Source organism: Drosophila persimilis, unplaced genomic scaffold, assembly GCF_003286085.1.
Source record: "Drosophila persimilis strain 14011-0111.01,24,50 unplaced genomic scaffold, DperRS2 tig00000000-arrow-pilon, whole genome shotgun sequence".
NCBI classification, from domain to species: Eukaryota; Metazoa; Arthropoda; class Insecta; order Diptera; family Drosophilidae; genus Drosophila; species Drosophila persimilis.
The window spans coordinates 15786254-15801052 of NW_020825288.1; the positions used below are offsets into that span (position 1 = coordinate 15786254).

Below are 14799 nucleotides of genomic sequence, written 5' to 3' on the forward strand. Positions count from 1 at the left end.
AAAAACAGTAGCCTATGGAGCACGTATGCTCTGGCCAGGGATCAAGCGGAATGGCTTGGCACGAAATGAAAATTGAGCGTCTTAAAGACGAACGCATCCGTCGGGGCATCGGCATCACCGTGCAAGACATATGGCCATTATTTATTCAAGCCGCACAGAAGCATCGATGTCAGAGAAGAGGGAGAAGAAAAATAGGTGCCTTCTAGCTCTAGCCCTCTAGCTGCCTGGTGCTGATGCTGATGCCGAGATTGCATACAATTTGCTTTGGCAGCACATTTCTCTAGCGAGTGCAGCTAATGAACCATTCCAAGGGAGAATGATGTGTAACAGAGTGTCCTCGTAATCGGGCATCGGGCATCGTGCATCGAGAATTCCATCTACATCTAAAGCTCCTCAAACACAACAGGACAAGGGGTCCAAAACATTAAGTACCCTTGCAGATGGATCGTTTCTATGTTAGGTGGAATACCAGTATACAACTTAAGTACAACCTATTTTTAATGCACTAGTCGTACCATCTGATCAATATTTGACTTACAGTAGTGTGAAAAATAGTATGGACACTTGACCATGTTTTATTAAATGACTATTTTCAGTAATTTTCAAGTGATCTTGATTAAAGTAAAGGTAAAAAACCTATGTAAAATAATAACAACTTTTTTGGGTTATGAAAACATTTTATATTTTGTAAAAACAACGTTTTTCTAAGTGTCTTTTTAGTTGTTTTTTTTTTAGATATATCCTATAGATATAGTACACAAATGCTATTATTTTGTACACCACTGTATGTACATACAAAAATAGATTTATTTCTTTTATTTATTTTATAATAAATATTTCACCTATGGCTTACATTTTCCTTTATGTGAAATTTGCAACGTCTTTCTTTTTTCGACAACACTTCCCAGTATTCCCTAGAATAGCATATTCTTGCCACAGAGACATGGCTACAGGACTGGAACATCGTGGTCAATGATGAGCAATTAAAGCACCTAACCTTACGAATGATACCATACTAGGTCTATTAGACTGTTCTTTATGGAGTCTAAAATACCAACTTCCCAAGAAGAAGTGGTTGGTCCTTTGATCAGAAATAGACGGAAACTAACTCCAGCAAATTGCTGTAAATACCTGCTTGTTGTTAAAGTTCAACTGCAACTCCTGCTCGAAACTCGAGCCAGAGAACTCGAGCCCGCTGAAATGAAACGGAAAGTGTTCTGGCAGGAACAACAGCAATGATGATTATAGCCGGTGCTGCGCCAACTGAGGGGAGGGAGCCAAAGCGAGGTGATACCAAAGTGGGAAAGCATTTACTTGAATTGACTTTATTCGCTTTACTTTCAGCTGTTGTTGTGGCTGCTGTCCGGACTGGTCCTAGTCCTGGCAATCAGGCGCAACGACTTCCGGCAGGACAACAGCGCTGGCGACGCCTGGCAACCTGGCAACCGCAATTGAAATGTTTTCATGGCAGCAACTAAAAATTGTCATCGGGATTGCCATTACCTGCGGCCAAGTTGGCTTCGGCTTCGGCCACGCTTTATTAAAGATGCTGCACTGCTGCATTCACCCAGCTAAGCCCACATCCTGAATCAGAACCAGAACCCACATAGAGCCCTTCCATAAAGTCGCCCATGGCCGTAGGCAATTGGCATTGGGGCTTAATTAAGTTTGAGCCCCGGTCCTCCATCTCCTACTGGTCACTGGTACCCATCCTCCAGTGCCTGCAATCAGCGTAGTCAGTTGCAGGCGCCAAGGAAAACCAAATCCCTTTATCCACAGAAAATGGCGTGAAAAAAATGCAATTAGTATTTCGCTCAGCCCACGCCATGCCACGCCATGCCACGCCCATGGCCCGTGGTCCGTGGTCCGTGCCCCATGTCCATTTCAAGGACTCGCATTTAATTGCGAAATGCGGTAAATTAAATCATTTTCACTAGTGCGTCTTAAAGTCCTTTAAAGGAAATCCTGCTAATGGCAGCCAAAAGGTTCGCCCGACAAACCACAACGGACCAGAGACCCAGAGCCAGAGCCAGCGCCAGAAGCCAAAAGGAAATGCATAAGAGAGTAACCAACGAGCAGAAAGAGAGCAGGCCAAAAGAGACGTGTGAGAAAGAGAGGGCGCGAATGGTAAAAGATTTGTAGACTGCATTTTTAATTACACTAAAAGCAACTGAGCAGCAAAGTGAATGCCTGTTCCTTTGGTTTCCATCTCGCATCTCCCATCGCCCATCACCCATTTCCCATTCTCTCAGATCTGAGAGTATCTTCCATCATTAAGAAGAGCTTTTCATCTATTGTAGATGGATGCCGCATATACTCCAAAGTATAGATATGTATATATAGATGTACGAGTATGTGGATGACACAGAGATTAGCATAAATATGCGGCCAAAGAACAACTGCAGAATGGAAAGTTGTAAAAGCAAACACCATTAAGCACATCAACTGGAAAAGAGCCGAGAAACTCATTTCATCTGTGACACAGAAAAAACGTCGTATAAAAATCAAATTGGACAAGGATGCCCAGCATTTCGGGTGACCAGAACTTGTAATATAAGACAAACAAGGGGACAATAGCGAAATGTTGTTCTTTAAATGGCACAAAATGTTTTCAAAGCTTATTTTTCATTTGCTGCAGCAACAACAGCAAAAAGGATACGTCTCCAATCTCCAAGGAAAGAAACGAGCAGCCAGGACATGGCACGGCAATGTCCGGGGCAGGGGCCGGGGCCGGGGCTGGGGCTGGGGCCGGGGCCGGTCGGCAGCAAGACAGCATAATGTGCAAACGTAACAAGCAGAGCAAACAAAAAATTTACAAAATATAAGAAAAATAGCTAAAAAGATAGTGAAACACCAGGAGCAGTGCGGATACCCCTAGCATCAGGATCGGGGCTAGGAAGGACATCGACAACGACAACAACGACGACAACGGCAATGGCAACGAGCGGCAAATAAAAATAAACAAACATGGCAAATAAAATGAAAACAAAACTCTATAAAAATGTTTTTTCTGCTCCTCGAAAAAGTTAAACATATAACAAGCGAATGTTTATGCACATGCGAGAGTGGCCAGCCCCCTCCCCACCCCCTTTCTATACCACAATCTGGTTGTGTCTTTGAATACCCTATCAGGGCATGTCGTTTTCGATCAGAAGTTTATCCCATTATCAGTCGTAAAACTCTGCACTTTTCTTTCTAAAATTTTACTCAAATTTAATCAAAATTCCTACGACACATGGCAGTGAAATATTATATCTTCTTTCCAAGATTTGATTATTGATAATTATTATTTGCGAATTTGGTGTGTGCCTAAACTTTCAGAGCAGATAATACCCTGGGCAATATCGGACCAGTTATCGTACGAGTACTGCAGTCCGAGAAATTATATGTCCGCAAGGGTATCCAAAGGTATACTTTCCTTCTCTTTTATGGGTGTTGTTGTGTTGTGTTTTGTTGTGGGGGTTAGCCGCATGGTGCTTTTGCAATTTCCCCTTCCATTCCGTTCTACGAGTATTGCTTGATGTTTTTTGCATTTTACTGCAGTTTTTACAACACAAATCGAAATTGTCATCCATTCGCTCAATTTGTCGTCTTGGGCGCGACCCAGCCAACACCCAGCCAGCACCCAACACCCAACACCCAACACCCACACCCACTATGCATATGCCCACCCACTTTCTTGGGAGCATCTTTATGCTTGGTTACACAAATGCCGTAGAAATCGTTTCATTCATTTCTTTTCGTTACATTTCTTCGCCTTTCTTGCCCTCTTGCATTCTCTTGCCCGTAATACTCCATTTCATTTTTGCTGGTTTGCCAATCAAATGGCAAAAACAACCTCAGCAAATGCGAATGCGAATCCGAGTGCAGGAAAAACCCAGAAAAAAGGCCAGAGCTCTGTTCTCTGTCCCAGTCCCAGTCCCTCCCTCACTCCCAAAGTTGTTTGCGGGTGTAATGAAGCGGAAATTCGCTGTATGCCATATGTCAGGAAAAAAGAATTAAGTCAGAATTCATTCGGCAAACCCTCCAGGTACCAACCAAAGCTCCAAGGACCTGCCCGGAGCAGGGATCAGCTCAGCTAATTGCTCACTTTGATGCGAGTATAGTTTTTATTTCGTTGTTGGGGTATCCCCGTTCGGAAGGGAAAAATTACGACTGTACTTGTATTATCTACATAAGTATGCATCTGGGGATAAACGCGTAGGGAAAAATTATAAAAATATTTTAAAATAAGCGACGTAAATATAGGGTATGGCTGTGCAATTGTTCGGAGCTAATGCTCTTGTTCCAATGGCTCTTAAGATATTTATATAATTGTGGTCTCAGTTCATACACTCAGTCAAAATCGTGGTCGAACGCGGAGTTTGATACATTACTTGTCATTCACGGCCCCCTCCATCTTTGTACCTTAAATCATAGAACAGTAAGGCCCTAATTAAAAATCGCACAACGGAGAAATCGTATTCTTTAAGTTTCCAACGGAAGCGTTGCTAGTTTTCTCCAGGCGTTCCATGATTCAGGTGCGTCTAACCTTCCTCTTAGAAGGCTCCTGGCTATAATCTCAATTGTCGTTAGCAACGAGGATTTATGTCCATCAATATTTGGCTTGTGAAACCAGTGGGTGCTATGCAACCGATGAGCAACCAATGGAAATAAGTCAATGTTGAAACTTGGAAAAGTGAGTGTACACCACTACAGATACGAGTTTGAGCATAAAGTATAATCTCGTTCTGACATTAAACACAAATCTCCAAGAGAATGTAAATTGACAGCTTGGAGAATAAAGAGGAAATTCTAAAGCTCTTCTGCAATTAGGAAAAACCATCTTCATCTCCATCTGCATAAATGTCTTCAAGCTCAACGGACAGGACATGCTTATACGTCAAAAGGAACTTCAACAGTTGAAAGCACCGAAGTCATAGAAGAGCCAATGAATTCGATAAACATGGTTAGCAATAACAGAGCCATGGATAAGGAAAGTCAAAGCCACAAGAGCCGAATGTAGCAGGCGGAATGTGTGGGCACTGGAGCAACTCGATTAGGAAATTACAACTTGTAATTAAGCAAAACACGGACTGAAAATTGAAATTCCATAGTCCTGTGTGTGTGTTTGTTTCAAAATAATAACAAGCTATTCGCAATTATTGGATTATGAACATTTTGGCCAGGGCCTTGTCTTAAGCAGGCAACAATACTCAAAATTTACAAGTTTTCACTGGATAATTGCACATTAAGCCATCGGCAAATGCAACGGCATTGCCATCGACATCGCCATCGCCATCCCAAAGGGCATTATCACGGAGGGACGGACTGGACAATCAGAGCAGAAGTGCAATATCGATTGGAAGGCAAGTTAACCTTAACTCGCGATATTCCCGCTCCCGAATGGGAATACATAAAATTACTGCGGAAATAAAAGGATTTTCAGCGGGGAAATGCACTTCGGGCCATGTCAGGGCCGATAATATAAAGTTTGCGCAATTGCCACCAAGACACTCAACGACATCATTAACGTGGCACAAGGAGGGGAGGCGTGGAGTGGGGTTGGTTGGGAGTTTTGTGGCGCGGCACCATGGCAGCACTGGCGAAGGCCAGGCCCGGCCCGGCCACTCTTTGGGATTGTCGTATTGTTTAATGGCCGGCAGGCGCGACAGGCACATCGAAATTATGGCCGACTTTTGCCAACTCAATTAATGAAAAGTAAACAGACGATGGGCCTTTCACAAAGGATTCCCAATTTCCGTGAGAATGTGTATGAGTTCCTATCGGATAGTGGAGCCCATTCAGCGACAGAGAGAGACAGACAGAGACAGGGAGAGATATGGGGGTCAACTCCTGGATGGCACACAATGCAAAATTAATTAGCTTACTTCACTTAATCGCTTGCAATTTGACTGCAACCAGGCCGAGAGGCAGAGTGCTTAACCTATTCCTCGACAGCAACATCCTCATCAGCATCAGCAGCCCCATCATCGTCGTTGCCGTTGTCCTGGTCCTGGTAGACATCGTCATTGTTGGCATCCTTCGTCTGCCCTGGCAACTGGCATGCCGTAAAGTAATTTGCATTTCAGGCTAATGCCATTTGCATGCGCATATTCCGATTACAATTTAGTTAAATTTGTCCCCTCACCCCACTACACCACTGCCCCACTACCCACAGCCCACCCACCCGCTGACGGGCGGCAATTGTCCTTGCCAGAGTTGAAATTTTCAACGAGCCAACTATTGACAATGAACTAATTGCTATTGTTGCCGTCTGGGGACATATTTCGACTGCAAATAAACTCGTTTCTAAAACGAAAGTCACTGCCAGAGACAGTAACAGGGCAGGAGACAGGGACACGAACAGAGCAAGAGACAGAGAAAGAAGCATAGACAGACAGACAGACAGAGAGGGAGAGCTGGAGTTGGAGTTGGAGTTGGAGTTAGAGTAATAGTCAGAGTCAGAATCAGAGTCAGAACTATGCCCCAAGGCGGTTCGGGGGCAGCTTTAACTGGAACTCGTTTGCTGTCATCGTTGGCTCCTCCTACTCCTACTAATTCTCCGTAGCAGCCCGCACCCAGCCCACAGCAGCCCACAGCAGCCCAAGCGGCCACTCAAATGTCTCAAGAGTCTCGCCATCCTGGTGCTGGACGAATGCATCCCAATCCATGTCCCCAATCCCAATCCCAGCCCACTCCAGTTCCTGTTCCAGCTCCTGACACACGCCACACTCTCCAAATCGCAAACAATTACTTTTTGAAGTAGTGCAAACGCCCACTCTACCATCTTCCATCGACCGTCGACCACCTACTAGTATCCAGCATCGACGCTGCACAATCACCTGCGCCTGTTCATGTGTCTGTGCCACGCTGCTCACCTGCGCCACATTGATCTAGCCCCATTCCAAATGCCAGATAACGAACCATCGACGGAATGCCTCAAGCCCGAGCGAGCCGCCTGCTGTCATGGCGCATAGATACTCGTACAGCGGGTAACAAGATTACACATAGTATGGGAAGTCATGAGTACAGTGCCTACAGGCTACAATGGCAAGGCCACAATACATATAAGTACAAGATTTTTGCAGAATATTTGCGCATATTAAAAGAAATCATATAAAGGAGTATGTATACTAAGATATACCTAACTGAAGGACTGAAGCAATTCTTAATGCATAATATACACATGATATTGGTATAATTTCTTATGTATGAATATATGTATTGGTATGCATATTCGATGTATGAAATCCAAATTACTGTGAGTCAACGTCAAATAACTTATAGTTCAAACAAAAATAGTTCGTATCATTTTACACGCTAAGCATCTTTGCTATTATCTGTAGAGTACTGTAACCTTGTCAGTGGCTTTGAAAGCACACATCGAGCACACCAGCACCGAGCACCGAGCACCGTCTAGCGCTATGGATGGCACGAACCTTTGGCAGCAATATTTTATAATTAAAATTTCAAATGCTCGCCGGAGGGCGGAACAGAAGGGGCTTGGGGTTCTGGAGATCTCATTGATATTGGTAAACGCTTGGCTGGCTTCACCTATAGCTATCCTCTTTCGCCATAGCCACTGCTCCGCGCAATTCAATTGAAAGAGTTTCAGGATAACATGTTGTTTTTGTTGCTGCTTCTGCTGCCGCTGCTGGTTTTGCTGATGAGGTGGAGGTGGAGTTGCAATTGCAGGCAGTGGAATTGTTCCCCGAGCTGCGAGAAATACTCGTATATAACTAAGTATTCAATATGGTCGGTTCAATTTTATAGCCGCGCACTTACAAAATGGTGGTGGCAGCCATTAAAATTGGTAGTTAGCCGGCCATAAAGCGAACTGCAAATGGTTTAAGCGCTTTACGACTCTCCCGAGTGGGGAGGACTATTCATTCGGTCAATCAGCTGATAATGAACTGCAGAAATGCCCGATTCTCACCTGTGCCCGTGAATCATTCGGCGAGAAACAACTACAATGGCAATTACGAGGTTGCAAAATCAGGATCCTTCGCTTATCCTTTGCCGCAGCCGTACGACTATGGGCTGTCGGGCTGTCGGGCTGTCGGGGGGGAGAAAAGGGAAAAACCAACCAAGTTTCTCAAGTATTTATGAACTTTGTTAACAGGCCAAGAATTACAAACTTGTGAGCGGGTTGGGGTAGCGGATGGAGATGGAGATGGAGATGGGGATGGAGGGACGCGGCACACGGACACTTCTGAATGAGAAATTGTGTGCAAAAGCGACAGTGTTCGTTGGTGCCAGCCAGTGAAAATGAATTAAATGGCCACGCCCACACACCAACACACTCACACACACACACACAGCTTCGTTGTGAAAGGTGCACTAATTGCCAACAACTCGCCGGACAAGTTTACGGCCAAGGTAAACGCGGCCAAGCTCCGTAGGCCAAAGTTCAACGTGGCTCAAGTTTTTCGACCGTGCAACGCCTACTTTTCGTGTGTCTGTGTGTGGGTGGGTGTGCATGTGTTCGTGCATGTGCTTGTGCGATTTTGGTGTTGCCTCTTTGGTACTTCACCTTGTGCAACTTTTCCTCTTACTTGTACTTTTGTGACTTTTTTCCACTTTGAATTCCGGCTGCACCCATGCCCATGCCCATGCCCAGGCCCAGTCCCAGGCTTTTCTTCCTTTCTTTCTTCTTTCTCTGTGACGTCGCTTTAAGGCGCCTTAATTTCAATTTAAACTTCAGTTTTTTGCCTTTGTCTACGGCTGTTTCCTTTCGCCTTATGATGTTTACGACTTGTTGGTTTTTCTTTCCATTTTTTCCCCACGTTAATCACTTTTCTTCATGGCTTTTCATTTGGCCTTACTCGATTCGCGGCCTCCGAGCTCTGGGGGGCTCTGCCTGATTTTATTAAAGTACCATAAAACTACATCAATCTAATTAATAAAGTTTACCGTCATTTTGTATTTAAGAACTACTGAGAGTGCACTCTCTACGCTCGACTGAGTCGGGGCTTTAGACTTCTGATTCGGTTTAATAAGCCGTAAATGCAAAAGAATCTCTTATGTTTGCAAACCCATTAGTTTTTCAGTCGTACTATGCTGATTCCTGAAGACAGCAAATTGGATACATGTCCTTTAACACATATGTACATATCCTTTAAAAGCATTACAATGCATTTTATAAATACATTTATTTAATTGACATAATTCCATCTGCGAAACCCAGAACCTTTTAACTCATTAACGACACAACATTTCGTAAAACTTTCACGGCTTTCAGCGCCATCTTTTTAAAATTTGTATGGAATTAATTTACGTGTAAATGGAGTGACACGTTTAATCTGTTTGAAAACACCTTTAAAGCATGATTTTTCCTACATATTTTATACAAAAATATTACCTACCTCGTGCACTTTTATCTATGATGTCTTAAAATTGATATGGAGATAAAAAACCACCACCAAAGCATTCCGAGATTTTCCAAGGCACACAGCTCCATAGACAAAGAAAACTAACACACTTCATAAATCCGATTTATTATTTATCAATTGTTTTCAAAACTGCTAGACCAGAACTTCTGGCGGCTAAGAAAAAGTTTCTGTTTTAATGGCTCTGATGAAAGAGCATATCCTACAAAAGCATTGCGATATAGTGCGAAAATCTCTACTAAAACCAAATGGCTTTAAAAACATTGTGCACTTAAAATCTGATATATGCTTATATAATCCATTTGATTTACTGATACATCGTACGAATTGCACAGAAGAACTTATACGACATCCGCAGAAACTGACAAACGAAGAAATGATTTCAGGACGAATTTGGAGGGACACTCGTTTGGTTGCACTTACGATGCTCATGGTCTCAATGGAGATATCCAAAAAGACAGTAGCCGTGAGACAGACAGGCTTCTGGGCGCGAAGGGCCAGTACGATGAGCATCTTACGGAATCTGGGATCGGCCTCCGACCAGTTCATATCATAGACTGCATAGCAAATGCTGCCACTCTGCGAAAAAGGTAAGAAGGTAAGGTGAGAAAACCCTAACGATAAGACATAGCCTACAGCATCGATTAGCATCTGGCTGAAATTACAGATTAGATAGATCTCCGAATTTGCCGAGATCAGAATTAGAATCAGTTTGGCCAGCATTTCGGGACTGATGCCGATAGATATCTGGAATCCCACAAAGCAGACCAGCGTCGACGATGCCAAAAAATTCAGTAAGAGCGCCAAGCCGAAGACCTCGTTCATCACGTCGGTGAGGCTAAGGGGGGAAGTGAAAGTGAGAGTGAAAGCAGTCTGGTAGTGGTATCTGGAGACCCACCCGAGAATCTTGTTGTGATAGGCGATCAATTCCTGCAACTGCTTCAAGTCCTTGTCAGCGCCATCCTCCTCGGACTGTGCCCGCACCGAGAACTCGGTTAGGGACTTGGCCAGATGGTCAAAGTGCATGATGACCTGTATGGCCACGGCAAAGATCATGAGGTCGGCGGAGATGTGACCGCAGGTGGCCGTGTACCCAGCCATCGACTGGGACAGATACGTGGGGTAGAACTTCCAGTTGTCCTGCCAGGTCCAGGGAGTCAGGGGCACATAGGGGACGGTCTGCTTGGCGTGCGGCGAGTGCAGAATCCATTTCTGAATGGAGTACTGGCAGATGGCAAACAAATTGTAGGTGATGACGAGTGTCATGTAGAGTCCGCCGAACCCCTTCGTGTAGCGGAGGCAGCGACGCAGGTAGCGACGCACGTCGTACTCCTCCTGCTCCTTCTGCCTTGCAGGCGGAAAGACGGACTCCATTTGGCGGACCAGATTAGTCAGCTTCTGCTTCTGCAGGAGGACGGCGCCGATCTTCAGATCGCCCACAATCACGAAGCCGATGTAGCTCATCACCATGCAGGACTCGATAAAGTTCTCGTTGTTCCTGAAGGACACGTAAACAAAGAATATCTCCAGCGCCAGCACAAAATTCGCATTGATCATGTGGAGCAGGAACAGGATGTGAAATCCAATTCCGGGCTTATTGTTGGTTCCCGTCAACTCGTACGGGTTCAGACCAATCGTATGGTAGAAGTAAACCGGCAGCTTCATGAAGTCCTCAATGACGATGTACGCATTCTTTGGCTTCTCGGATTTTCCCCGTCGACTGAAAATCTTTTCCTTCAGAAACTTCACCGACATGTCTGCGATTCCAGTAAACAATTGATGGGTGCCCAATGCTACCTTGTCTTTTATAGTCAGGATTGACATGCAGAAACCGCAAGTTTTTCCTTCCAAAAATCCTTCCATTCCTACTGAAGGACATACTCGTACGACTGAAATGAATGGTTACCTGCTTTGTTGTGGAAAATGTTTGCGGTTAATTTACTATGTGGGTTTTTGTTGGCACAACAATGTAATTGAGCTAAAATCGATTGATATACCCAGTCCAGATCGATAAAGCCAAGAATCGGGCTTTCGAGATGTTGTCGAAGACTGAAATGCCGTTTTTATTGCCAGATGAATAATTGCTGGCTACAAAAGAGCATCGTTTCCTGTGCAGATAAGTTTGATTAAAAAACCGGGATCAGAAGTAATCAATCACAGAGAAGATTAAGCATTGAGAGCTCTGGCTCTACTCCGTGAGCCTTTTACATGCTGCAGCGCTGCATGTGGCCATTATGTAATTTCATTTAATATCACGCATACGCCCTGTGAAACGGCCTCAAAGTGCAGCGAGAGAAAAGATGCTCGGCTAAGAGGCTGAAGGTGATGCCAAGAAGTGGGGATGCATGGCATCGGCAGTCAGCACCAGGCACCAGGCACCAGGCACCCGGCAACCGGCAGTCGTCGGCAGGCAACGCACTTGAGTGCAGCTTATTTTCCTAGGCTTGCATAATTTACGAGGATTTTCATTGATGATGGCAGAACAGCAGAACAGCAGCACAGCAAAGGCAGAAGAGGAGCTTAACCGGGACACTTTGGGCAGGTAAGAGTCGGAGATGGTCCATGGAGAGCGAGAGACACGCACAATGCACATACTCGTGCTCTCCCAGATACTCCATTCAGATACATAGATACAGATTCAGTCACTTAAATTAGCCTTAAGTTGGCTGCAACGAGTGTTTTGCTTAGTTGCTTTGTGCACTTGGATAAGTGCAAGACGGCTCCAGGTTCTGGGTCCTGGGTTCTGGGTCCTGGGTCCTGGGTCCAATGCCATCTCCAGGAGGAAAGAAACTATCAACTGCACAGCGACATGCAAGACTCATGAGCTATGCTGTGCATAAGCTTCTGCTCATGCATATCCTAGTGGCATATTTCTCCTCTCCCGTTCCTCTCTCCGTTCCTCTTCATTTTACTTTACTTTAGTTTATTTTTTGTTTTTTGCTCAACATGTCCAAGTTTGTGACTTTGTGAAACTAAAGTTTCGCTCCAGTCCTGGCTGCGTCCCCCTTGATTACTGCCTTTTTATTAGGTACCCAAAAGCAATTTAAATATGCTCCTGCTGTTGTCAATCCTTTTGCAGGTTCTTTTTTCAACGCCCTACGGCACACGAGAGTGCAGCCAAAAACGTGTATACAAAAAGTATATTAAACATCAGCATAACTGGATGATACTTGTATTATCTGGCTTACGACTGGGTAAAAGGATGAGCCTTGGGGTGAAAAAGTTTTAAATATTGTTAGCTGCAGCATTATTTTATTATCATCCTTATTATTTTATGTTGCCGATTGCCAGCTCAACAATTTCCGAATGTGTATCCTTAATGAGGCATGTCGAAGTTTCCTCCGGTATTTAAGGTGCAGCCGCCCATGGAGTGGCTTCCCGACTTCGTCGCAGTTACGTCTTTCAACTTTCCAGCATCCTCCAGCTTCCAGCCTCCAGTCTCGGGTACCCCCGTTGCATTTTCAATTTCGTTGAAACAAGCGCAGGAAAATGGCTACGAAGACAACACAACGTGAGCCAATATAAAGGATGCGATACATGCTCCTCATCCACCCTTGTAAGTCTCTTACTGTTAAAAGCACACTTTTTCATGCCCTTTCACATACGAAAATATGATAAATAATAGCTATAAGGAGATATATCTGGTAGGTAGTATTTTTCGAGCGGACTCCTTAGATCGATGAAGCGTATAGACTCTATGATTACTCATCTTCTTAAACAAGCCAACAATAGGAGTACAAGGAAAAATATAATGTCTTGGCAGTCTCACGGAAACCTTTTTTAGGATCTAACGTACCCTATTCGAAATTTAGCTGTGGACCTACACATAACTACCACAAAATGGTGCATAAAGTGCTCCTTGTGCTCCTTCATTGTTCTCATTTAACCATAAACTTATATAAATAATCAATTAGATCTGAAAGTGTGTGTTAAATTCGTGGCAATGTTTTGGCTTTGCTTTGACATACACGTACGAGTATGTATCCTTTTTTTTCATATATACCCAGTCAAGCAGCGTTCACACACACTGACAGAGTTACAGACAGACAGACAGGCAGAGGGGGACGGGCACCCACACCCGCACACATGCAATCACCCAGGGCCAATGTAAAAGGCTCGATTATGCTCCCAGCGGGTTTCGGTGCCTTCCAGCGGCCAAGTTTTATTATCAGCCGCGCCGAGAGACGCCGCAGAAGTAGCAGCGGCAGCAGCAGGAGGTGGTTGGGTGAAAGCGGCAGGACCAAAAGCAACAACAATAAAACTCATAAAATATGTTTGCCATCAGACACAAAAACACAAAGACAGGCAGCCGTTTTTTATACCCTTGCAGAGTGTGCAAGGAGGCGAGTATTTTCAAGATGTTTGCAGCGGAGACCCTTTGATGATCAGCCTTGCGCTAGGATCGAAACTGTAATTAGACTAATTTAAACAAGTTTCAGCTTACAACACAGTGAAGATCAATCATTGTCGGTCTAGCAGATACTAGGACGGTGTATGCCATACATCCCTTGTCTTTCTTGTGTGGTAGAGATCAGACCCTGCAAGGGTATCAAATTGCTCGGCACTAGCTCGCCTTTCACATTTGATTTTGTTGTATTTTCTGCTTTATTCTTCATTTAACAGCATGCCCCTTGGGAGGTGCAGAGCCCACCCACAGGGCCGCTCCTGCACTCCTCTTTTGTTTCGGACCACTCGGCGCTGCTTTTGGGCTTATTATATTCTGGCCTTACACTCATTTAAACCATTTTACAGTAATTTTGCTTATAGCTAATTTTAAGCTATTGCCCTGCGGCCAGCACCGGCGCCCCAACCCCCCACCCAAGCTCAACTCCTTGCCACCTGCTCTGCGGTTTGCTGCCGCCGATTGCTGCCAGTTTTGTTTGCGCCTTTTCACGTATTCTGCTGTTTTTTATGACAGCTTTTGCTCCGCCGAGACAGCGACTGTTATGGCTTTTCTTCGCATTTCCTCACTTTTCCACTCCTTCATTTCTTTTCCGTTCATTTCCTTGTCATATTTTGTTTTGGTCTTTGGCCAGGGCCTAGCCACAAAGTATTCAGTTAATTTATTATTTATTAAACTTTTGGCATCCATTAGCCGGCTCAAACTTTCACTTTATAAATTGACAATTTGTTATGCTGCTCCGCTCGCCTTCTATTATTTATTTGCTCTCTGCTATCTGTATCTGTATGTTTTTCTAGGTACTGCTGAAATTATTATATATCTTTTATATCGAGCACTGGGAATTAGGCAAATCTCCGACTCTGCATAATCCTGGAGCGGGCATAAAAATTAAACATTAAGATGGCAACGGCACGGCACGGCACGGACTAAGCCGAGATCTCTGTCACTTGAGGTGCGGAAAAGAATTATGTATCTGTGCGGGATTTGCTCGGAACTTGTGCAGCTTAAACGCTGTGCTGGGGTTAA

At 44.4% G+C, this 14799-nt stretch overlaps 1 protein-coding gene across 1 annotated transcript; it reads right to left on the minus strand.

Annotated features, from left to right (window-relative positions):
• Nucleotides 1-9678: 9678 nt before the first annotated feature.
• LOC113567433 (odorant receptor 67a) lies at nucleotides 9679-11126 on the minus strand. The gene is made up of 4 exons (XM_026995247.1): nucleotides 10270-11126; nucleotides 10008-10209; nucleotides 9795-9950; nucleotides 9679-9732 (listed from the first exon to the last, which is right to left on the minus strand). The coding sequence occupies exons 1-4, from the start codon at nucleotides 11124-11126 to the stop codon at nucleotides 9679-9681; spliced, it is 1269 nt and encodes a 422-aa protein (XP_026851048.1).
• Between the last annotated feature and the right edge of the window lie 3673 nt (nucleotides 11127-14799).